This window comes from Anabrus simplex, chromosome 7 (assembly GCF_040414725.1).
Source record: "Anabrus simplex isolate iqAnaSimp1 chromosome 7, ASM4041472v1, whole genome shotgun sequence".
Lineage (NCBI taxonomy): Eukaryota > Metazoa > Arthropoda > Insecta > Orthoptera > Tettigoniidae > Anabrus > Anabrus simplex.
Window position 1 is genome coordinate 179854626 of NC_090271.1, and position 23012 is coordinate 179877637.

Consider the following 23012-nt stretch of genomic DNA (forward strand, 5'->3'; position numbering starts at 1 on the left):
CTTCAGTGGTAAAGAATAAAGGTTTAGTTGGTAATACCTGGGTGTGAGGTATTGTTCAATGGAGCATGGCATACGTTCAAAAAATGTTCCCCTAATTTTTTTGAACTATTTATTAATTACTTTTTCTGACATTAAATGAAGTCATATTAATAAACATACAGCAGAAGTATCATGACATAACCTCATGTGTTGTGTTACACAAGACAGATCATACAACACACAAATAATGAATGATGGACCACGATTTATACCAAATAAAGTCTGTACTGACAACCTGTCGTACATAACTGCTTAGATGAAAATGAAAATCCACAGCCTGTTTCCAGTCATTTGATTGGGTCAGGAATGGAATGAATGAAGCCCCTATCTAGTGGCGAGGATAGGAACTGTGCTGGCTGCCAAAGCCTGTCGCACTCCTCTAGGGCAATGATTAATGACTGGCAGATGAAATGATATAGGAGAGTGTTGCAGGAATGAAAGATGACAGGGTAAACCGGAGTACCAGGAGAAAAACCTGTCCCGCCTCCACTTTGTCCAGCACTAATCTCACATGGAGTGCCCGGGATTTGAACCATGGAACCTAGTGGTGAGAGGCCGACGCTCTGCCGCCTGAGCCTCAGAGGCACTACATAACTATGTAGATAATAATAATAATAATAATAATAATAATAATAATAATAATAATAATAATAATAATAATAATAATAATAATAATACCAACTGAGAAGCAAAAAGCATGCCTGGTGGAATAGTACCTGCGAATCAGTCCTCCAAGAAAGACTGAATGCGTGGAAACAGTACTACTCTACGAAATCAGAAAATGATTGGGAAACCTACAAAACCCAACGTGCCTAAGCAGCTAGGGGGTTCAGAACTGAGAAACGTAAATACGAAAAATCTCTCATTGAAAAGATAGAACAAAACTTTAGGAAGAATGAAAGCAGAGAGTACTACAGAGCCTTCAAACGCAAACTCACTGGCTATAAACCACCATCTCTATGCTTTGAGCGAAAGGACGGCACACTGACGACATCAAATGAAGAAATTTGCAGCGTTCTGGCAGATTACTTCAAGAATTTACTTAATTGCTCTAAACCGCAAAGCGCCATTGAGACCAAGGAACCCTTACTCAGGTACCCAGATTCCAGACCACCCGACAGACATGAAATCAAGCGCCACATTGCCCGTCTCAAAAACAACAAAGCGCCGGGGGAAGACTCAGTAGTAGCAGAACTATGGAAATATGCCCCAGAGGAATCACTTGATATTTTGCAAAAGCAAATAGAAGAAATTTGGAACAAGGAGACCCTACCCGAAGATTGAAAAATAGCTTTGATCCATCCATTACACAAAAAAGGCAGCATGAAGAACGTTAACAACTACAGAGGAATATCTTTGCTACCCGTGACTTACAAAATTCTATCACTTGCCATCCTGGAGCGTTTGGAAGCACAAGTCGAACATCAAATAGGTGAATACCAAGGAGGGTTCAGAAAAGGTCGCTCAACAGCTGAACAGATCCAAAATCTTAAAACGATTATCAGGTATTGTACACTAAGGTCCAAGCAGTATGTGTCTGTCTTTGTGGACTTTAAGAAAGCGTACGACTCCATTGACCGGGAAGTCCTGCTAAACATCTTAAATGAATTTGGAGTTGATTTGAAACTGCTGGCATTAATTAGAGCCACCCTGACCGATACAAAATCCAATGTGAAGTTTCACGGATGTCTCTCGCATTCCTTTGACATCAAAACAGGAGTCCGACAAGGTGATGGGCTTTCCCCGATACTCTTCAACTGTGTTCTTGAAAAGATCATCAGAACCTGGCGGGTGAGATTACAGGAAACCAACTACAGTCCACTGAGAATAGGAACCAAATCCAAGGGGATCGCAACAGACTGCTTAGCATTTGCCGATGATATTGCTGTTCTCTCAAATGACATAGAAACCGCTAGAGCTCAAGTTGAAATTTTAAAGGAAATTGCCGAACAAACTGGTTTGCAGATATCGTTTGAGAAAACAGAAGTAATGACTAACATCAAAGAGGCTCCACCAAAACTCCATACAAAATACGGGGACATCACCCGAGTAGACAAATTCAAATACCTGGGTGATATCGTCATGAAAAATGGACTGGACAAAGAAGCACTTCAGGAGCGAGTACGCAAACTGGAAATAGCCTACCAAACATCCCGCACAATCTACAACAAAAAATGCCTTTCCCAAAACACCAAGATACGTCACTATGAAACAGTTCTGAAGCCAGTAGTTCTATATGCAGCCGAAACCCTGTCTCTAAATGCCAACAAAGGACTCCTTGGAGAACTCGAGAAAAGAGAACGCAAAATTGTGAGAGGAATCTTGGGATCAAAGTACAGAAATGGAATCCATCAAAAGAGATCCAACAAGGAAGTCTACAGCAAAATATAGAAAATTACCGACACAATCAGAAAAAGACGGGCATGATTTTACGGTCAACTGAAAAGAATGGACAGAAGAAAGTTAACTATAGAAATCTTTCACTTTTTTGATTCAAACCCCAAAACCACAATTCCCTGGTTTAGAAATACCAAAGAAGACCTGCAAATGCTACATATCTCAGCTGAAGACACCCTTAACAGAGATCTCTTCCGCAAGAAAATATTGACGAACGGGCTAAACCGAGACGAGCAACCGAAGAGAAGACACGGTGCCCCTTGGACAGAGGAGCGTAAGCAGGCCCACTCACAAAGAATGAGGGAAATTTGGGCTGTAAAGAAGGCCAAGTTCAGTGTCAAATGCAACAAGACTTAACGTGGTCCTTGATGGCCCCAGCAAATTATATATATATATATATTGAAACAGGAACTCCCGTACTTCAATTGTTCGGAGAGCATGGATGACGTCAAGGCGTGTACGGCCCATGCTTAGAGAGTATGAGAGAAGAGTAGTGCAATACATTTATGATTAATGGGGAACTTGCTGTTTATTCAAGAGATAAGCAAAGGAATTATATCACCTTTTACAGATGTATTGTGAGATTACCCTTGACGGTGCGGAGGAGACATTATTCTCCGGCGTCGGCGTCGTCCTTCGTCACCGGTGTCGGCGTCGTTGGTATTGTCCCAGCACTGGACGTTGACGACGACTCGAACCTGAGGTCGATCATGCAGCGTGAAACAGTTTTTAAGGAGCGGAGAAGTGAAGAACTCCCGCACAGAATGCCAAGGGGATCTGGTGCGATATTTTTCTACCGCACCACGAATTAAGGCGAAGCACTTTTGAATAGTTTCCCCAGTAATAGTGTTGTACGCACTTTCGAAGATGAAATCAAAGTCACAGTAGACACTATCGTACTTGAAATAAACAATGAAAGCGATCTGGAACCTTCCGAGATGCAATGATTAAACACTTCGCTCAATCTCAAAAAAATAAATTCCTTGGATACAGTCTTTGCACTGTATACATAAGTACAGCACGCACATTCTCGATGAAATAAACTAGAGCTTCGACGAAAATATAAAGAAATACTGTAGTTTATGACAGTCCAAGTCCTGTTACGTCGTAATTTTTCAGAGACAAGGTCATCACTGAAGCACAATTTTTGACAGTTTCATGAGGGGATTTGACATAGTCTTCGAATGAAGTGAAGGTTGGCACAGTTTTTGCTAGGAAATATTAACACTTTTCACGCGGAGCAATAGACGCAGTCTTTGAGGGAGAAAAAAAACTAGGCACTGTTCTTTATAAAATAACGTAACACTGTTCGTAAAAGAACTGCTCAGTCGCTAGAACACAATTTTATGAGGTAGCTTAACATGGTGGAGGAAACAATTACAGCACAGTTTCAAACGTACAGTCTCTTTAAATTCACAGTCCACAAACGAAATACAAATGCACAGCTCTACAGACTGATAGAAATGAAATTAAGCTTTCGTTCACGCGCAAAGTCCAAGTCCACGGAGAAGGCTTTCAACACTAACACTTTCGAATGCAAGTACCCATCTGGACAGAGTGACGAACTGTATAGCGATGTGCTTGCTTGCATACACACACTGAGTGACACACGCACTCACCGCATACTGCACACACTGCTTTACTCAAGGCTAGCGACTGCCTTTTATTGCCGAAGGTCAGAAGGCGTGGTTGCACATGTGGGCATCTAGAAAAATTTATATCTCGGCCATCCTTCCGCCGATTTACGTGAAATTTCGGTTAGCAGCATTTATTGTTCAGGCCTACAAGGTGACGTCCTCGAAATTATATTACATTCCGTTCGTGATGAAATGTCATGGAACAGGGAAGAACTTTCGGTGTGACGTCACTTGGCCTTGGCTGGTACTCTGGAGCAGCGCGAGCTTGCATGTTGTCTCCCACAATACCTGCGCGTTCGGCGCTCGTTTTGAATGCATACAGCCGGGTGTTAGTGAGTTCCTCTCAAGAAATGAATGAACGTGAATGCTCGCAGGGCATTTCCGTTTCAATATATATAATACCAACTATTCAAGCTCGATATTTTCACTATTTACCCATGGGTTTAGAGAATTGTTTCCAAGTTATACTAGTCCATTATACACTTGCATCAACAGGAGTCAATTGATGGGTGAATGGAAGGTGAAAAAATTGTTGTTGTAAGTGGAAACAGAGTGTAGCATAAAATCACAATATCCAGCCATGAAATTAGTTGGCAGTTTCTTTCAATGATACAGTCAATGGTGTGCGCTACATGCTATTGCAAAACTGTCTCCTTCCAGAACTATTGACAGTAAGGCTACCAATGGAGACTTCTACGTCGCCTTAACAGTGATCCTACCCAACCTGTTTCACATTCCAACTTGAAGGCAGACAAAATTGTACATCAGTTCTTACTAAATGACAGAGCTCGATAGCTGCAGTCGCTTAATTGCGGCCAGTATCCACTATTCGGGAGATAGTGGGTTCGAACCCCACTGTCGACAGCCCTGGAGATGGTTTTCCGTGGTTTCCCAATTTCACATTAGGCAAATGCTGGGGCTGTACCTTAATTAAGGCCACGGCCGTTTCCTTTCCACTCGTAGCCCCATCCTCTCCCGTCGTCGCCATAAGACCTGTCTGTGTCAGTGCAACATAACACAACTTGCGAAAAGTTCTTATTAAATGGTAAACAACCTCGGCATGCTAAGTCTGGGGAGAAGAAAATAGTCCGACAGATCAAGAGAGAAGTATTCTGTCTCTACCTTTCACTGTTCAGAAACAGTATTGAGGATGTGTAAGAATGGTAAAGCAGCTGGTTTGGACGATATAAGAGTTGAACAAATTAAGAACTTTGGCCGTGCAACAATTAAATGCCTCGCTGAGGTAACGAACAATTGTGTTCAATCCTGAAAACTCTCAAAAATCTGGGGGAAAGTTAGTCATTGTTGTTCATAAACCAGGCAAAGATTGGGACGGCCCTAAAAGCAATCAACAAAAGGCTACCAATGGAGACTTCTACGTCGCCTTAACAGTGTTTCTAATTCCAAAACAGTTATGCCATCTCTTTAAGGTGCTAGAGAGACTTATGTGAGAGATCAGCGACTAACAGGAGTACTAGAGCCACTCCTTATATATCAGCAAGTTGGATTCAGGACGAGGATAAGCTGCACATCACAAGTCCTGAAACTGACACAACATATTGAAGACGGTTTTGAGAGATGACAAATCACGGGGGGGGGGGAGTATTCATAGACTTGTCAGCGGCGTTTGGTACAGTTGACTACAGACTTCTCTGCAACAACTCTATATCACCAAAGATTATCAACTCACCTGCATGGTAAGGAACCTCCTTCAAAATAGAATTTCAGGTGAAAAGAAGTATGTGGAGATCTCAGAAGAATGGATTACCTCAAAGAAGTGTCCTTGCACCATCCCTATTTAATGTTTACACCAAAGACCTGCCTCTACCAGAAGGAACGTAAAGTTTCATCTACACAAATGATAGTGCTATTACTGCACAAGATAGCCTGATTGAGATTGTTGAGCGAAAGCTGTCTGATGCTGTGGATGAACTTGATACCTATTACAGGGAGAATCAGTTGAAACCAAATCCTAACAAAAATAAAGTCTGCGCTTTTCATCTTAAGAACAGTGAGGCTAATAGACCACTCCATATGGAGATGGAGTCGGACGGCTCCTTAGGACATACCGTTTATCGTAAGCCTACCCACACAGATTGCTATCTTCATGCAGATTCCTCACCACCATCCAGCACAAAAACAAGGCATTCTCATGACACTCACCAAGAGGTGAGACAAATTTGTGAGCCAGTCAAATATCCCGGTGGAGATGGACACGCTCAAAGTCGTGTTCAAGGGTAATGGTTACAGCGATTTGCAGATTCATAGAGTCCTGCATCCCAGAGAAATGACCAAGCAAAGCTCACAGAAGGAAGAAGTGAAGGGAACTGCCTACTTGCCTTACATTCACCACACCACAGATCGAATTGCCAAGGTCCTCTGCAAACACAATATAAAAACCATGTTTGGCACCCCCACTAAAATTGCTCACAGTCTGAGTAAAACCAAGGACAAATTGTCCCCACTTTTACATCCTGGGGTATACGAAATTTGCTGTACTTGCAGTAAGGTACACATCAGTCAAACATTCTGGTCCATTAGTACCTGTATCAAGGAACATGAACATAATATTCGTCTCAACCAACCAGACAAATCGGCAGTAGCTGAGCACGCTCTACATCGGGTCATGTTGTCTGTAACCTTAACTACAGTGGTGACACAAAACAGGGAACAAATACAGTAAAGGAGGAAGGTAAGAACAACTACACAACACCAGAGAACGCTACACACTCAGCAAAACATTAGCTGGCATTACGCGGATCTCCAACAACAACCTATTCGTAAATATCAGTACGGCCAACTAGTGGACAACAAACGGGGAAGGTGGAAAAGGCTGGGAACGTACCAAAGGCATGGACATGGCTTAGATTGCGGATTCCGAAATAAATCGCCATGATCCTTAGATTTGAAAAATATTATTTACAAAAGAATATTACAAATACATTCCAAATACAATCCCGACTTACGAACTATAAGTTCTGTGATATACATAACTTATAGGTTCTTTGATAATACCTTCGTAGCAGTGTAAATTCAAACTTCAAATCAACTATACATCTAGTTACTAATGCAGTCGTACAATGCAATTTACAGTGAAGTGAACAGGTTCTCCAAAATCTAGCGTACCTCAAGTGATACAGAACTACCAGAGGCAAAGCCCAAGGTAAATATATTAACTTACAGTCTACATATTTTGTGAAATAAGAAAAGGCAAAGCCTCGAAAACAAACAGACAAGCCCAGCTGAAAAGCTAGGGTGTCCTAAATAATTAATTTGGCGAATCTAGGTTAGGCTAGGGCAGACTACTATATGAAAAGCAAATCGGAACATTACGGAAATTTTAGCAGGAACGGAATTCAAGAGTGCTTTCCCAAAGGTGTGCCATCCCGGAAACCAGGCGACGTCAACCAGATAGGCTGCTCACAGACAGATAGACCAAGACCGACAGAATTCAGAATACCGAATTATTATGAACACTGCCTCTCTCTCTATATATAGGTAAACTCTGGCCTTGGAGCAACCAATCAGCGTGCATGAGTTCCCTATCACCATCTAGACTCACCAATCACAACCCTACTTTCAGTCGCGAACTTTGGCAAACATTCTAGAATACGTCTGATCGCGAACGTCGTATTTCCAGAACAGTCAGAAATATTTTCTAGAATACATTACCCACAAAACAACACATCCTGTTCAACAATTCACGTAACTTTCTGGATCCTTCCAGGAAATATAGAACAGAATTCTACTATTTACAAATGCATATGTCACAAATCTTACACAGTACAGGTTAGGTCATTACATAATATCATACTTTACAAATAACGTCTTCAAAAAAACACTTTCACTTGCACTGCATAGTTCACTTGTGACAATGTCGTGTTCCAAGATGTTCAAGCTCTTACCCACACTAGACACTACAGGTCCAGGATTATACAGGAAGCTGTGGAAATACGTAGAAATCCTAAAAATTTCAACAGGGACACCGGCTATCAATTAAGTAATACCTGGTTGCCAGCCATTAAGAATTTACATAGGTAGTTCACTTCCCTGTCCCTTCATTATTGTTATTTCGTCTCTGTGTTTTCCAAATTCGTACGTTCATTATCACCAGATGTTTCATTCCAGGCTTGTGTCAATGTTCATACACCTGTCAATGTCATATGTTACGTACACATGTTATGTGAACCTCTTAGAATGATTCTGATGGTTTGGTCAGCTTCCGCTTCGAATGCTAGCGCTGTGCAACGTCCTGGGAGCCATCTGGTGACTAATGAACATACCATTTCCACTTCTCTTCTATTGTCTAAATTTAAAGAGTCATTGTTTAAGAAGCCTTTCTCGTGGCCAGTCGAGATTTCTTCTGATGATGCAGAGCACAGTTCTCTACGAAACATAAAGAAAAGAATTTCACCTTATTTTCTTGACAACACAGCATAAGCCCAAAAGCCTATACAATATCATGTCTATAAGTATGGGCCCTGCCTGCTGTCATTTCTTGATGGTTACAGTACTTTTGCATCCATCTCTTCGCACAGGCTAGAGCAAAGTGTAGCTTCCACTGAAGTCCCAGTCTCATCCATGGCTGTGACAATATGGAAGCTGCTGGGGTATGGGTGGTGCTGATTAATGACATTCAGAGCACAACCAGTGTGCCTGAGTGTCATGAAAGGTGTTGCTCATAGGGTTAGTTGTGCTACAATAGCACTGTCTGGCCCAGTGAGGAAAGCAATGGCAAACTACCTCACTCATCATCTTGCCTAGTACGCCTCATTTTGGTTCTGTCATTGGTTTTTGTGGTTTCCCTATAACTGCATAGCCTTTGGTGATGCTATTTGAGGATCCAACCAGCCTCTGGGCTGATGACCTAACAGACAAGTATGGGCCGTGAAAGCATCAATGGCAACATGAATAAAATTGCTTATGGCTTATGAATTGCTTATGAATAAAATTGCTTATGACTTTGTATAGCAATTTTCATAACACAAATTTTTGAGCACTAAATTTTATACCTTCCCCTTAACTACCATTTCTCTGGGTGTGAATAAAATTATTTATGGCCTAGATTGTAGCGACGTATTCCCTGGATTTGCATTCTGATTTTCATTAAATTCTCTTCAGCCGTTTTCTTGTGATGCGTGTACATACAGACAGACAGAAATTACGGAAAATAAAATAGTACATTTCCTTGTTACTGTGGACACTATCGATACATAAATACTGTCCTTTTTAAATTCTGAGCAATGTACAGATAAAACTCTTATTTTATATATAGATTTTGTTGGCCATTTTCAGTGTATGACATTTCACGTGGCACCTTTTAGTAACAAAATACAGTTAAAAACCGTTCTCTGATCAAAACAGATTTTCAACCTATTAGGTCGTGTTATGTTCATTTAGTACGAGTTGAAGAGATGTTAAGTACAGAACAAAAATGGCCAACCGGACACCAGTGGGATCCAAGTCCACAACCTCCTGATTTTGCGTGGGTTGCTCTACCAATTGAGCTATGGTGGCCTTTGTACTGTTAGAAAGGATCTAAGCTACAGGTCTGGCACTACTGCCATCACACTGTAGAGTGCTTTTAAGTTGCCCAACAATGAGGTCATTAAAATTCAACATTCATTGACTTGATCCTCAACGGGTGACTTAGATGCACTCATCAGTGTGATGGCAGTAGTGCCAGATCTGTAGCTTAGATCGTTTCCATCAGAATAAAGATGACCTAGGCCACCATAGCTCAACTGGTGGAGTAACCGACGCGAAATCCGGGGGTTGTGGGTTCGGATCCCACTGGTGTCTGGTTGGCCATTTTTGTTCTGTACTTAACATCTCTTCAACACGTAGTAAATGTTTGTAACACGACCTAATAAGTTGAAAGTCTATTTCAATTACAATGCGGTCATGAAAATTAAATATTCATTAACATCTTCTGATGTTTAAAAGTGTACCATCAAATTCATTGATGCCCCCTCTAGCAACATCACTCTGCTTGTTCATCTCCTGTATCATTTTTATCATGTTGTTCATTTTGAAATTTGTGGCATTGGTGAGATATTTAGTATGAATAACTAGTCACAGTGTAAATTATTTTTTTTTTTTTTTTTAGATATGTACTGCGCCGCATTCTCCGTCGTGCTGTTCGATATGGCACAGAGAAGTTGAATGCCAAACCAGGTTTCTTCTCAACGCTGGTACATACAGTGGTGGACATACTGGGAGAAGTCTTTCCCGAGGTGAGATAATAAACCACTTGTAAACTGTACAGGGTGAGTCACCTGACATTACCACTGGCAATTTTTCATTTTCACCACTTTGCTATTTTTAAATTCAATTGTCCTTAAATGGGTAATCCCAGCCCAATCAAATTTCTTGACTTTTCTTAAGTTTCTGAGTTTGTTGAACACACAAAATATTTCCTTTGAAAGTTTCATTGTAACTGAATCAAGCCAAGTTTTACGTAAAAAGAAGAGATTGGTCAAAATGACTGCCATAAATTTCTCCCTAAGGGGAACACAGAGGTGCCAACTATTACTGATTATCTGTAATTATTATGGATTTCTCCCCACAATTGCAGTATTACAGTCAAAAGGGAAATTATTCCGGAGAAGTGACATCGCGAAAATAATTATTTCTACAGGAAAAAGTAAAGGATGGTTGTCCATCGCACTGTGCAATTAACACGAGGCAGACCTTTGATAGAATGTTCAATGGACATTTAATAGAATGTGGTGGGCGTTTAAATTGGCCAACCAGTTCTCCCGATCTTATCCCTTTAGACTCCTTTTAATGGGGTAGGTTAAACGAGAAGGTCTATCATTATGTGCCTACAACTCCAGGGGATATAAAACATCGCATAGAAGCAACTTGCGGTAGGATTACATCAGACATGCTGCACCGTGTTATCCATTCATTACACGGCTGATTACAGGTGTGTGCACCGGGCGAGTTGGCTGTGCGGTTAGGAGCGCGGAGCTGTGAGCTCACATCCGGGAGATAGTGGGTTCAAACACCACTGTCGGCAGCCCTGAAGATGGTTTTCCGTGGTTTCCCATTTTCACACCAGGCAAATGCTGGGGTTGTACTTTAATTAAGGCCACAGCCGCTTCCTTCCCATTCCTAGGCCTTTCCTGTCCCATTGTCGCCATAAGACCTATCTCTATCGGTGCGACGTAAAGCAAAAAAAAAAAAAAACCAGGTGTGTGCAGAAGATAATGGGCTACACTTTGAACATTTATTTGTGTAATTGGATGTGTATGGTTCTCCGAGAAAGGTATTCCATGCAATACAGAATTCTTAGAAGAACAAGGTTAATAAAATGTTGGCATGTAATGCGCTGTTTATGTTTATTTCTTAACAAACCATTCATACTAGTATCTTATAATATCACTTTTGTTTCTTCTAACATTTTCTCTGATAGACACGACATTGAACTGCTGAGGAGTCGGTAAATTAACAAAACAAGCGTTACTGTTCCGAGAACTGTATCTCATGTAGGATGCTAAAGGTTAGTTTTTCCCACCTATTCAATACATATAAATTTTATAAATTAGGAATTTATTATTGATTCCACTTGAGACATGTTTCGCCCTTCATTGAGGGCATCATCAGTCAAAATATCACCTCAAGGTAAAAAATCAGGTAACTGGTTAGTAGTTGACATGTACAAATTAATACATATTATTAATACAATAACAAAAATTAAGTATGGGAAATAGTTTTACAAAAGTGATGGTTGAACATATAGGTTTATAGATGAAAAGTCGGCACCAATGCCTAAAATTAACATAGTAGAGTTCGGCAGTGGTGCTCTGGAGAAACAGTTGACGCAATCATAGGAAAATAAAAAGTTAAAAAATATTTACATTAAAACAATTAAGGGAGAAAAGGTGTAGTGTTCGGCGTCAATGTTTGTAACCAAAAATTAATGTCAAAGGTTGGTAACTATACAGTATTTACATTGGTCAATTGAACAGTTGAGATAAAGTTTTAAAAATAATTTACATTATAACATTCAGCGTAAATGTTTGTAATAAAAACTAATGTCAATAGTTGGTAACTATATAGTAATTACATTATCTAATTGAATAGTTGAGAATTTACAAATATATACATAATTACACAAGAGCAGCTGGTGTGCAAGGATAAAAAATTTTTTTAGTACCAAGTGCGTCCTGATTTTTTAGAGGTTGGAAGAAGGAATTAGTATTGACATTTCAGAAATATGTAGAGCAGTTTATTTTAGTTAAAATCACCGGGGTTAGGGAAATATTTCAGAGGCAAATGAGGTTTTATAGGCATCAAGCTGGAATTTTTCAATTGCAGAGCCGAGATCGGTACGGAGACTGGTCAGTGTGGATGGAGATTCATGGGTATTCCGTGCGTTTGAACGGCAACAATGGTGACAGTTATTAGTGGGTAATTGCTAGTTATATGGGTAATTGCTAATTGGGAAAATGTTGCGGGTTGAAACTTTCGTTTATTCTTTTAGTTGACTTCTGTAGCATCGAATGTGATGTGAAGACATCGGTGTGAAATGCTGGTGAGACAAATTGATATTGTTCCGTGGAATAAAGTATGGCGGACTTCGGGATGAAGTTATTGTTCTTTTCTGGTCTGGTGAGATAGAATAGAGTTGCTTGTGTTGTGAACTGCTGTGGAGAGATTAGAATGTATACGGCAACTGCAGAGTCAGAGCTTAAAGCTGGGGTGAGGCATCTTCTCATTCTGACTGCGAAGAGGAGCCGTAGTGGCACGCCATATTTGTGCCGATGTGCGCTGGGTTCCGGCGTGTTGTTGAAAGTTGTATTGTATGCAGTGGAAGTTATCTGTAATTGAGATGTTAATAGTATTAGTTAGTGTGTAAGAAAGGTTTATGGTAAGTAATGAAGAGTGAATGTTATGTTACATACCTGATGTTTCGCTGAGCGGTAATTGATGATGAGTATTGGTGGACTAAGAAGGAGGCTCAGTCGGTAATACGCACATGCGGTTAGCAATGGCGGCGGGAGGGGTGGAGAGCTTTGGGGGGGGAGGGGCATGGGCGGAGTCATGCGCAATGGTGAGCTGTCAGAATGGAGGAAGGTAGAGTGGAGGGGCGAGCTTGTTGTGTATTGGGAGTGCAGGTTGATGTAGTGTTGGTTTATAAAAAGAGGGGGGGGGGGGGGGGGTATAAGGAACCGAAAGTTATGCGGATAATGTTGATGCCTATTTGTTATTGTGATGAATGTTATTTGCTTGTGTGGGGTGTTGTATTGTCTTTGAACTTCGAGTGGTTATTATTTCTCGTGTTGTATCGGTGGGGTCGTGGTGGAGGGGGAGGTGCTTGGGTGGGAGGATGTGTGGGCTTGCTGTCGTTGTGTGTGGGGGAATTGGTCCGAAAGGGGGAGGTGGGGGGTAGGGGGGTAATTGTCGACATGCTGGGTGAGTTAGTTAATGTGGTATTGAAGATTTTAGACAAGTTGTTGCCTTGAAAATTTATTTTTTGTAGTAAGGTGGGAATTTGTTCATAAAGGGGGTTTTTTAAATCTATTATCTCGTTGAGGTTTTTATCTTTGTTGAAGTGTTGGTCTAGATAGATGTATAGGTTCTCAAACTCAGTCATTAGTTTGCCTTTCTCGACTTTTTTTTAGGATTGTTAAGTCTTGTTCTGTTGTGGTGAAGTGGTGGCCAGTGTCCCTCATGTGGGTGCTCATTGCGGAAAATTTATTATATTTTTGGGCATTGTAGTGTTCTAAATAACGGGTTTGGAAGCTTCGGCCAGTTTGTCCGATGTACGAGGAGTTGCATTGTGAACAGGTGAGTCTGTAAATACCTGAGCCCGCGTAGTGGTTTCTTCTTGGGTTGACAGAGTTCTGGTTGAAAAATATGTTCTGGTTCGTGTTCTGCGTTTTGAAAGCAATGTTGACTTCGTGCTTTTTTAGGGGGTTGGCTATCTGGTGGATGACTGGATTAGTGTATGTGAAAGTTGCGTGTTTGTGTTTATTGGGTTTTGTTGGGGAAAGATTAGTTGTTAATTTTAGTTTTACTTTGTTGATGATCTTGTTGATCATGTTGGTGTTGAAGCCATTGAACTTGGCAATATCTGTTATGTAATCAAGTTCTTTTTTCAGATTGGAAGGTGAAAGGGGAATTTTTAAAGCTCTGTATATTAAACTGTAGTAAGGGGCTTGTTTATGGGAGTTTGGGTGTAAGGAATTATTGTTTATTGTTAGTGGGGTGAAGGAGGGTTTTCTGTGTATTCGAAACTCAAATGCGTTGTCCATTCGTGTGATGTTGATGTCTAAAAAATTGATGGAGCCGTTGTCTTCATCTTCTTTTGTGAATTTTATGTTGTTGTCTAAAGTGTTTAGGAATGTGAGGATGTTGTCGCTGTTGTTGCACTGTTTATCGATGATTACTAGTGTGTCGTCGACATAGCCTAGCCAAAGATGAATACCATTGATGGAATTTATAATTTTATTGTGTTCTAAGTTGTCCATATAGATGTTCGCTAGAATGCCAGAAATAGGGTCTCCCATAGCTAAGCCCTTTTGATGGTAAATCTTGTTGTTGAACGTGAAGTAATTATTGTTCAAAATAAAGGTTAATATTTTAATGAACTCATCAATTTCTATTTTGCTTAGTCCACTGTGTTTGGAGAGGTTGTTTTTTATGATGTTGATGGTTTCGAGAACTGAGATGTTCGGATACATGTTGGTGATGTCAAACGAACATAGAATGTGGTTTGGTTGCAGTGTAAATTTATTCAGGGTTTGACATAGGTCAATTGAGTTCTTAATGGGGTTTATGTTGTTGAATTTGTAGTGTTTTTTGAGAAAGTAGTGTAGAAATCTTGAAGTTTTGTATTTTGGACTGCCTCTACTGTTGATAATTGGTCGGATGGGGATGTCTTTTTTGTGGGTTTTGGGTAAGGACTTGGCTGTGGGTAAAGTTGACTAGTTTAAAGATTTCATGGTCATTTAAGAGGAAAGTTGAATTTTTGAGAAGGGTTTTCAAGTTGCGTTGTACTTTTGGTATAGGATCCTTGTTGATGGTGGTGTAGGTTGTGTCGGAAAAGAATTCTTCAGTTTTTTTGATGTAGTCCTGTTTGTTCATGAGTACAGTTGTGTTACCTTTGTCGGCTTTCGTTACTATAACGTTATTGGTGTTTATTTTGGTCTTTAAAGCATGGATTTGTTTTGAGAGGGTAGTGTTTTTGTTGGTTTTTAACTCATTAACTAGGGAGGGCAGTTTCTTTTTTATTTCGTGTCTGACGTCATTTTGTTTCTCTGTGGTGATCTGTTTACTAATGTTGGATTCTACTTCTGCAATAGTGGTGGTTAGGTCATCGATAGTATTGGGGTTAGGCCAATTGTGTTTTAGGCCTCTGTTTAGGAGGTTCATTTCTATGTCAGAGAAGGTGTCAGACAAATTGATGGTAGTAGGGGTGTTGTTTGAAATAATGGATGTAGTATTATTGTTCTTATTGTGGTTTGATGTGCTTGGTTTGGTTCCCTTCAGATGGGCTAGTTTGAGGTTTAATGTGTCCTGTTTCTTTTCTAGTATGTTGGTTAATTTATTGTCAGTATGTCTTAGGAAAGATTGCCATTCAAGAGGGGATAAGTGTTGTGCAAGGGTTAAATGTGTTCGATAAAGCTGTAAATTTAAGAATGATTTTTTCCTGTATAGTTGTTTAATCTCGTCCTTCAACCAGATGTTGTTGACTTTGTTTTGGGTGATAGTCGAGTTTTGAAACGGAATGGTTTTCCTTTGCAGTGGTCTCAAGAATTTAGGTACTAAATTTAGCTTAACACATTCTTTAAGGAAATTAATGTCTTTTGAAATTTTGCCGATTTTTACCTTGAGGTTTAGGTATTTGTTGGTTTTCACTGTAGCCTGGTTGGCTTTGACGTTGCAAGTGATAAAAATCATTGCTATCCGTATTGAAGATACTGAATGTAGGATGCTAAAAGGTTAGTTTTTTCCACCTATTCAATACATATAAATTTTATAAATTAGGAATTTATTATTGATTCCACTTGAGACATGTTTCGCCCTTCATTGAGGGCATCATCAGTCAAAATATCACCTCAAGGTAAAAAATCAGGTAACTGGTTAGTAGTTGACATGTACAAATTAATACATATTATTAATACAATAACAAAAATTAAGTATGGGAAATAGTTTTACAAAAGTGATGGTTGAACATATAGGTTTATAGATGAAAAGTCGGCACCAATGCCTAAAATTAACATAGTAGAGTTCCTCCTTCTTAGTCCACCAATACTCATCATCAATTACCGCTCAGCGACACATCTGGTATGTAACATAACATTCACTCTTCATTACTTACCATAAACCTTTCTTACACACTAACTAATACTATTAACATCTCAATTACAGATAACTTCCACTGCATACAATACAACTTTCAACAACACGCCGGAACCCAGCGCACATCGGCACAAATATGGCGTGCCACTACGGCTCCTCTTCGCAGTCAGAATGAGAAGATGCCTCACCCCAGCTTTAAGCTCTGACTCTGCAGTTGCCGTATACATTCTAATCTCTCCACAGCAGTTCACAACACAAGCAACTCTATTCTATCTCACCAGACCAGAAAAGAACAATAACTTCATCCCGAAGTCCGCCATACTTTATTCCACGGAACAATATCAATTTGTCTCACCAGCATTTCACACCGATGTCTTCACATCACATTCGATGCTACAGAAGTCAACTAAAAGAATAAACGAAAGTTTCAACCCGCAACATTTTCCCAATTAGCAATTACCCATATAACTAGCAATTACCCACTAATAACTGTCACCATTGTTGCCGTTCAAACGCACGGAATACCCATGAATCTCCATCCACACTGACCAGTCTCCGTACCGATCTCGGCTCTGCAATTGAAAAATTCCAGCTTGATGCCTATAAAACCTCATTTGCCTCTGAAATATTTCCCTAACCCCGGTGATTTTAACTAAAATAAACTGCTCTACATATTTCTGAAATGTCAATACTAATTCCTTCTTCCAACCTCTAAAACATCAGGACGCACTTGGTACTAAAAAAATTTTTTTTATCCTTGCACACCAGCTGCTCTTGTGTAATTATGTATATATTTGTAAATTCTCAACTATTCAATTAGATAATGTAAATACTATATAGTTACCAACTATTGACATTAGTTTTTATTACAAACATTTACGCTGAATGTTATAATGTAAATTATTTTTAAAACTTTATCTCAACTGTTCAATTGACCAATGTAAATACTGTATAGTTACCAACCTTTGACATTAATTTTTGGTTACAAACATTGACGCCGAACACTACACCTTTTCTCCCTTAATTGTTTTAATGTAAATTTTTTTAACTTTTTATTTTCCTATGATTGCGTCAACTGTTTCTCCAGAGCACCACTGCCGAACTCTACTATGTTAATTTTAGGCATTGGTGCCTTTTCATCTATAAACCTATATGTTCAACCATCACTTTTGTACAACTATTTCCCATACTTAATTTTTGTAATTGTATTAATAATATGTATTAATTTGTACATGTCAACTACTAACCAGTTACCTGATTTTTTACCTTGAGGTGATATTTTGACTGATGATGCCCTCAATGAAGGGCGAAACATGTCTCAAGTGGAATCAATAATAAATTCCTAATTTATAAAATTTATATGTATTGAATAGGTGGAAAAAACTAACCTTTTAGCATCCTACATTCAGTATCTTCAATACGGATAGCAATGATTTTTATCACTTGCAACTGTATCTCAAGCGTCAACTTCGTGTTGGAATTACTTGGAACTGAATGAACACATTACATTGTAACCAACAACATGAAATCTCTTTTTTCCTGCTTTCAGTCATGCAAAAGATAAAAGGGGGTGTTCGCACTTTATAATTATAGATGCCAGTGTCAGTATCTGTTATTTTGTTCATTAGTCTTAATCGGTGTTTTTTTTGTAAAAACACTTTGAGGGGTATTCTCAGTTATAATCGCCTAAACATCACGATCGTAAAATTTTCGGCAATTATGCACAGTCTGGTTACCCGGGCTGACGTGTTTCTAGAAAAATTAAGTACGTTATGTCAAGGTGGTAACTGCACTCAGTATTGCTAATAATTTTATGTTCTAAAATAAAGTGAACACATAAATACAGTATAAGAACTGTGGTAGTGTCTCATTTTGCTGACCTGCATACAGTAAATTCCACACTGGTAAAAGAGGCTGATTGCTGCCAACTTCACGCTTTCTCTCCTTGCTTTTTATTTCAGTCTCCAGATGTCTTCTTTTCAGGAACCATGAATTTACTAATCCACAGGTTTGAGAATTCTTAGTGGAGGGCCAACCAACTTGATGAACATAAGATTTGCTGCTGTATTCAGACACAATGATGCTCTTGTTGGAGTTATGATCAAGTTCATTTGTGAGAAGCCTCTTTCATATTCAAAACCAAAAATCAAACCCCATGCTGCAAAAGCCCCGGAGGACCATGGCCTACCAAGCGACCGGAGCTCAGCCTGAAGGCCTGCAGATTACGAGATGTTGTGTGGTCAGCATGACGTATCCTCTTGGCCGTTATTCTTGGCTTTCTAGACTGGGGCTGCCATCTCACCGTCAGATAGCTCAATTGTAATCATGTAGACTGAGTAAACGTTGAGCCAGCCATCAGATGCAGGTGAAAATCCCTGACCTAACCAGGAATCAAACCCGGGGCTTTCGGGTAAGAGGCAGGCACACTACCCCTACACCGCAGGTCCGGCGTTCTAGTAATAATGGTATTTATTAATTTACAGTCTTGTTGACAATAATCCACACTTGATAGATATTACAACTTTGTGGCCAACTTGCCCTTAAAAGGAAACATAATTCATGCCCCAGCCTTACAGCTCATTAAGCGCTTGTGTTCCTACTGAGATGACTGCTCCCTGCCAGATAGCCTTACAGATATTTGATTGTCACTTGGTCAGCTGTATTTATTGGATTTCATGACATATTTTACTGTTTCTCGTATCAGACATTTCAACATTTGACATCGTGAGACTGAATAAAATGTTTTTCAACCCTCAGACAAGAGTATTCATATTGTGGCGGGTCGTCCAAGTCAAAAAATCAAAAACAACTTCTCAGGGAGGAAGGGTTTTATACTATTGACTAAATTTATTAAGCTACTATTTCGTTATTTACAAGATATTCACAGAAATTTCTTAAGATTTTTTTTTCATGGAGCTTAAAACGTTTACACAAGTTTCTTATTTCTGCTTCTCCGTAAGTTACATCAGAACTTTCTGGCCAAGTGGTAGTGTCTAAAACTGTAGCCAGTTCTGGGACTTAAATATCTTCTGATGTTAAAAGGGTGGTTCTCCATATGCCTGCCCTGGCACCCATAGAACTTCACAGCATCAGTATGATTCCCTTTATTCCGTGCACCTTTTTCGAGATTCACGTCTTTAAACATTAACAGTGCTTCTGCTTCCAAGGCTCAGTGTAGTATGAGCCATGTTTTGTCTTTTTTCAGAAAACACCTTAATTTGCTGGCATATCTTCTTATGGGCCAAATAAAATGTAATGTCACGCGCTTGCAAGTGAACACTAAGTTCTGCCAACTCCTGAAGAGCATTGCACACCAATGCAAGGTCTAATAGAAATTTGACATTGGTTATGCATTTAAGGAGTCCTCCATACTAGTGATGGGATATTTGATTCATTTTACTAAATCAATTCATTTTATTCTGTTCACGTTACTGAATCGATACAGTGATCTGATTCACGGCACACTGGAGTCACCGTTCCCATTACGTCTGTGTAGTGTCTACTGATAAGACAGCAGCAACTGCATTCAAAGCTTGCTGCTGCCATCTGGTCTTCATTCTATGAACTGCTTTCCTACGCATCATCTAGCTTTCAGATTCAGGTTGCTCCTGGCAACCACCTCTTTGCATCAAATTTTGATGTTACAAAGCCTTTCCCTCCACAGTGACAATTCCAATAAATAAGTATATAGAATTAGATGAAAAAATATCTGTACGTACAATCATCAGTGGTCTGCATTTAGAGCTGTCACCCAGTTGGGAGATTCAATCAATTATTTGCCGAGTCTTTTCTTAAATGATTTCAAAGAACATGGAAATTATTATTTATTGGTGACAAAAGGTCCCATGAGCCTCTGGCTCGTGATAGGGACAACACAGTACATACTTTTCTTAAGGCGTAACAATAATTACGTTTCATATACAATAGCTTTTTCTGTAAAGTGACAAGTTCATTTTTGGATAACTAAGACATTGCTGTTTTATTTTTAAACATGTTAGGATCATAGTTTTTCAGAAGTATATTCAGATATTGCATAACTGTAATATAGTAAATATGGACAATATATATATTATTGTATTAATTAAAGCAAGTTATATAGAGATTACATTAAGATACCTGTAAAAGAGTAATATTCCTTCAGTTTTTTCTTAAAACATATAACCGATTTAGAGTTCTTTATAACAGGAGACAACACATTATAATCCCTAAACATTGATGATTCTATGCCTTTCACTCCATATTTTACTGAATCAGAGTGAGTGGGATATATCCTTAATGATCCTGTAGTTTTATATCCATGAATTTCACTAAAATGGGAGAAGTTAACAGTAGAATGGGTTAATTTCCTGTCTAACTTATACATACAGACTGCTGACGAAAATGCACTTTGTTTATGGAATGGCAGAATATTTGACTCTGAAAAAACTTCATGTGACGGTTTGAGGAAGGGGAATCCATACATGATTTTGATGGTTCCTTTTTTGTAGGATTTCCAAATTATTAATATAATCTTTCCTACACTTCCCCAAATAAAGCTTATGTATGTTAGATGTGGGTGGATCATTACATAATATATACACTTCAATTGTTGAGAAAAATAACTGTATCTTAATCTGTGTATTATTCCTATCAAAGGGGTAATTTTGCTGATTAGATAATCAATATGGCTTTTCCAGGAAAGTGTTGAGTCTAATATTATACCGAGATACTTAGCTGAGTTGACTCGCTCTATTACTTGTTCCTTTAGGGTAACAGTATTAGCCGCTGTGATCTTCTGGGCTGTTTTATGAAAGATTAAGTATTTTGTTCTAGTCACATTTATGATCATTTTTTGAGATAAAGCCCAGTCCGATAACTTGTTCAAGTCACAATTTATATCTTCCATAATTTGCGTTTCACATAGTCCTTTGTAAGTTATTAAGATATCATCGGCAAATACTTTACATTTTCCCTTTAGTGTTAAAGATTGTATATCATTAATATAAATCAAAAATAGAATAGGATCTACTACTGAGCCCTGCGGTACTCCCGTTTTTGTTTGCTGCTTAGAACTTTTAGTATCATTAATCATCACATATTGTGTTCGGTTTGATAAATAATTTGGAACCATTTGTGTGCTAAACCCCTAATTCCTGCTAATTTTAACTTGTTCAGAAGTATTTTGTGGTCAGCCAGGTCAAATGCTTTTTTTAAGATTTATGAGTAGCGCTGCTAATTTCATTGTATTCACGGTAAGTACATAATACAAAACAAATAAGTTACAAATGAATTGCAGAAAAAAAAATAGGCACTTTTGCGGTACTATAATGCTTGTTATATTACAGTACAAAACATACACTGTTAATAACATCTTAACATCTTTTCTCGCGTTCTGTGTAGTGTTAGTGGGTATCAGGGAGTATTTGAGCATTTAATTGGTGTGGTGGTTGTGTGAACATCTTAAGAGTCTAGAGCTTGTTTTAATTGATTTGAGGGCATAATTTTATTTCATTTTATAGCCCTAACTGCCTCCATGCTGGATTTTGCTATAATTGCTCCATTAGATAAATTACTAAGAGTGTATTTTGGTTGCTAACCTTGCCCTAACAACCACCCACTCGCTAAATTTTCTTGGTCTCTGTTACGGACTTTTCCGTGGTAGGTAGAGGTGAAAGAAGGTGCGGGTGTGAATGGGTTTCAAGCTGCGAAATTATAGTGCAATGTAAAATTAATTTAAAAGTTAACAAGGTTATATTTTCTTTTCGAAAACAAAGAAATAACAAGCATGGCAGGTACAAAGTAGCAATTCAAAAGGGGTTAGTTACAATATTTACAGAATTTGGGCTTCGCGCCCTGACTTCACAATGCTTGGGCAATCAGCTCAGTTTTACCTCAAACACAAGTTTTAACAGAGGGGGAGAAAACCCCATTTATACCTAGGAGCCCTTGCTCCAAATTACACTGAAAAACCTCCATGAGGCATACAACCCAGAATTTTCAAAAGAGCCACTCGCTCTCAAAATTTAAGCCTCTCCCAGGCCACACCAAACTCCACCTTCAAGTTGTCCTCAACGGACATAAACACAGGGGTAAAATACCCAATCTACTGAGGTCTATTAAAAGAAAAGCAGGTTAATTAAATGACCTCTAAAATAACAATTTGAGAGGAGGCGAACTAGCACTCCTAATACACTTTGATTAAGACCTACTTGGCACTAGGCCGTTAATACAAGGGCTAATCTCATGCTAAAGAGGTGACTTAAGAAAAGAACAATTTGTATTACATTAACGAAGAATAGGTTGAGAAAATAAGTTCACCTCAAGACAATGTGAGTGGGAGCTCGAGAGGGTTAGCACTCTCTATCCCAATATGTCGTTTTACAAGAGAATAGATGAAAAGAGAAGTTACATTTTAGGAAAAGGTTACATGGTTGAACGCTTAGAACCCGCCCCGAAAGTTAAACTGCTGAGCTAGCAAAGAAAGAAGTTATTAATCGGCCATTACCTTGTGTTGAACGGCTGGAGAAGAAAGAGGCGCTTCCCGCCCCCTGCTATGTACTTAACACACTGAAAGATGGAACAGAAGTGGCCGAGAGACCCAAAAATCAGCAGTTTAAATACTCTCGCGGAAGTTTCTAGGCGTTA

At 39.1% G+C, this 23012-nt stretch overlaps 1 protein-coding gene across 1 annotated transcript in view; it reads left to right on the forward strand.

Annotated features, from left to right (window-relative positions):
* The window catches only part of AlaRS (alanine--tRNA ligase, cytoplasmic), a 449485-nt gene that overhangs the window by 172028 nt on the left and 254445 nt on the right, over window positions 1-23012 (forward strand). Inside the window, exon 8 of the mRNA XM_067150816.2 lies at window positions 10183-10309. Coding sequence (XP_067006917.2) covers window positions 10183-10309 — 127 coding nt within the window. The remainder of the gene's footprint in view (window positions 1-10182; window positions 10310-23012) is intronic.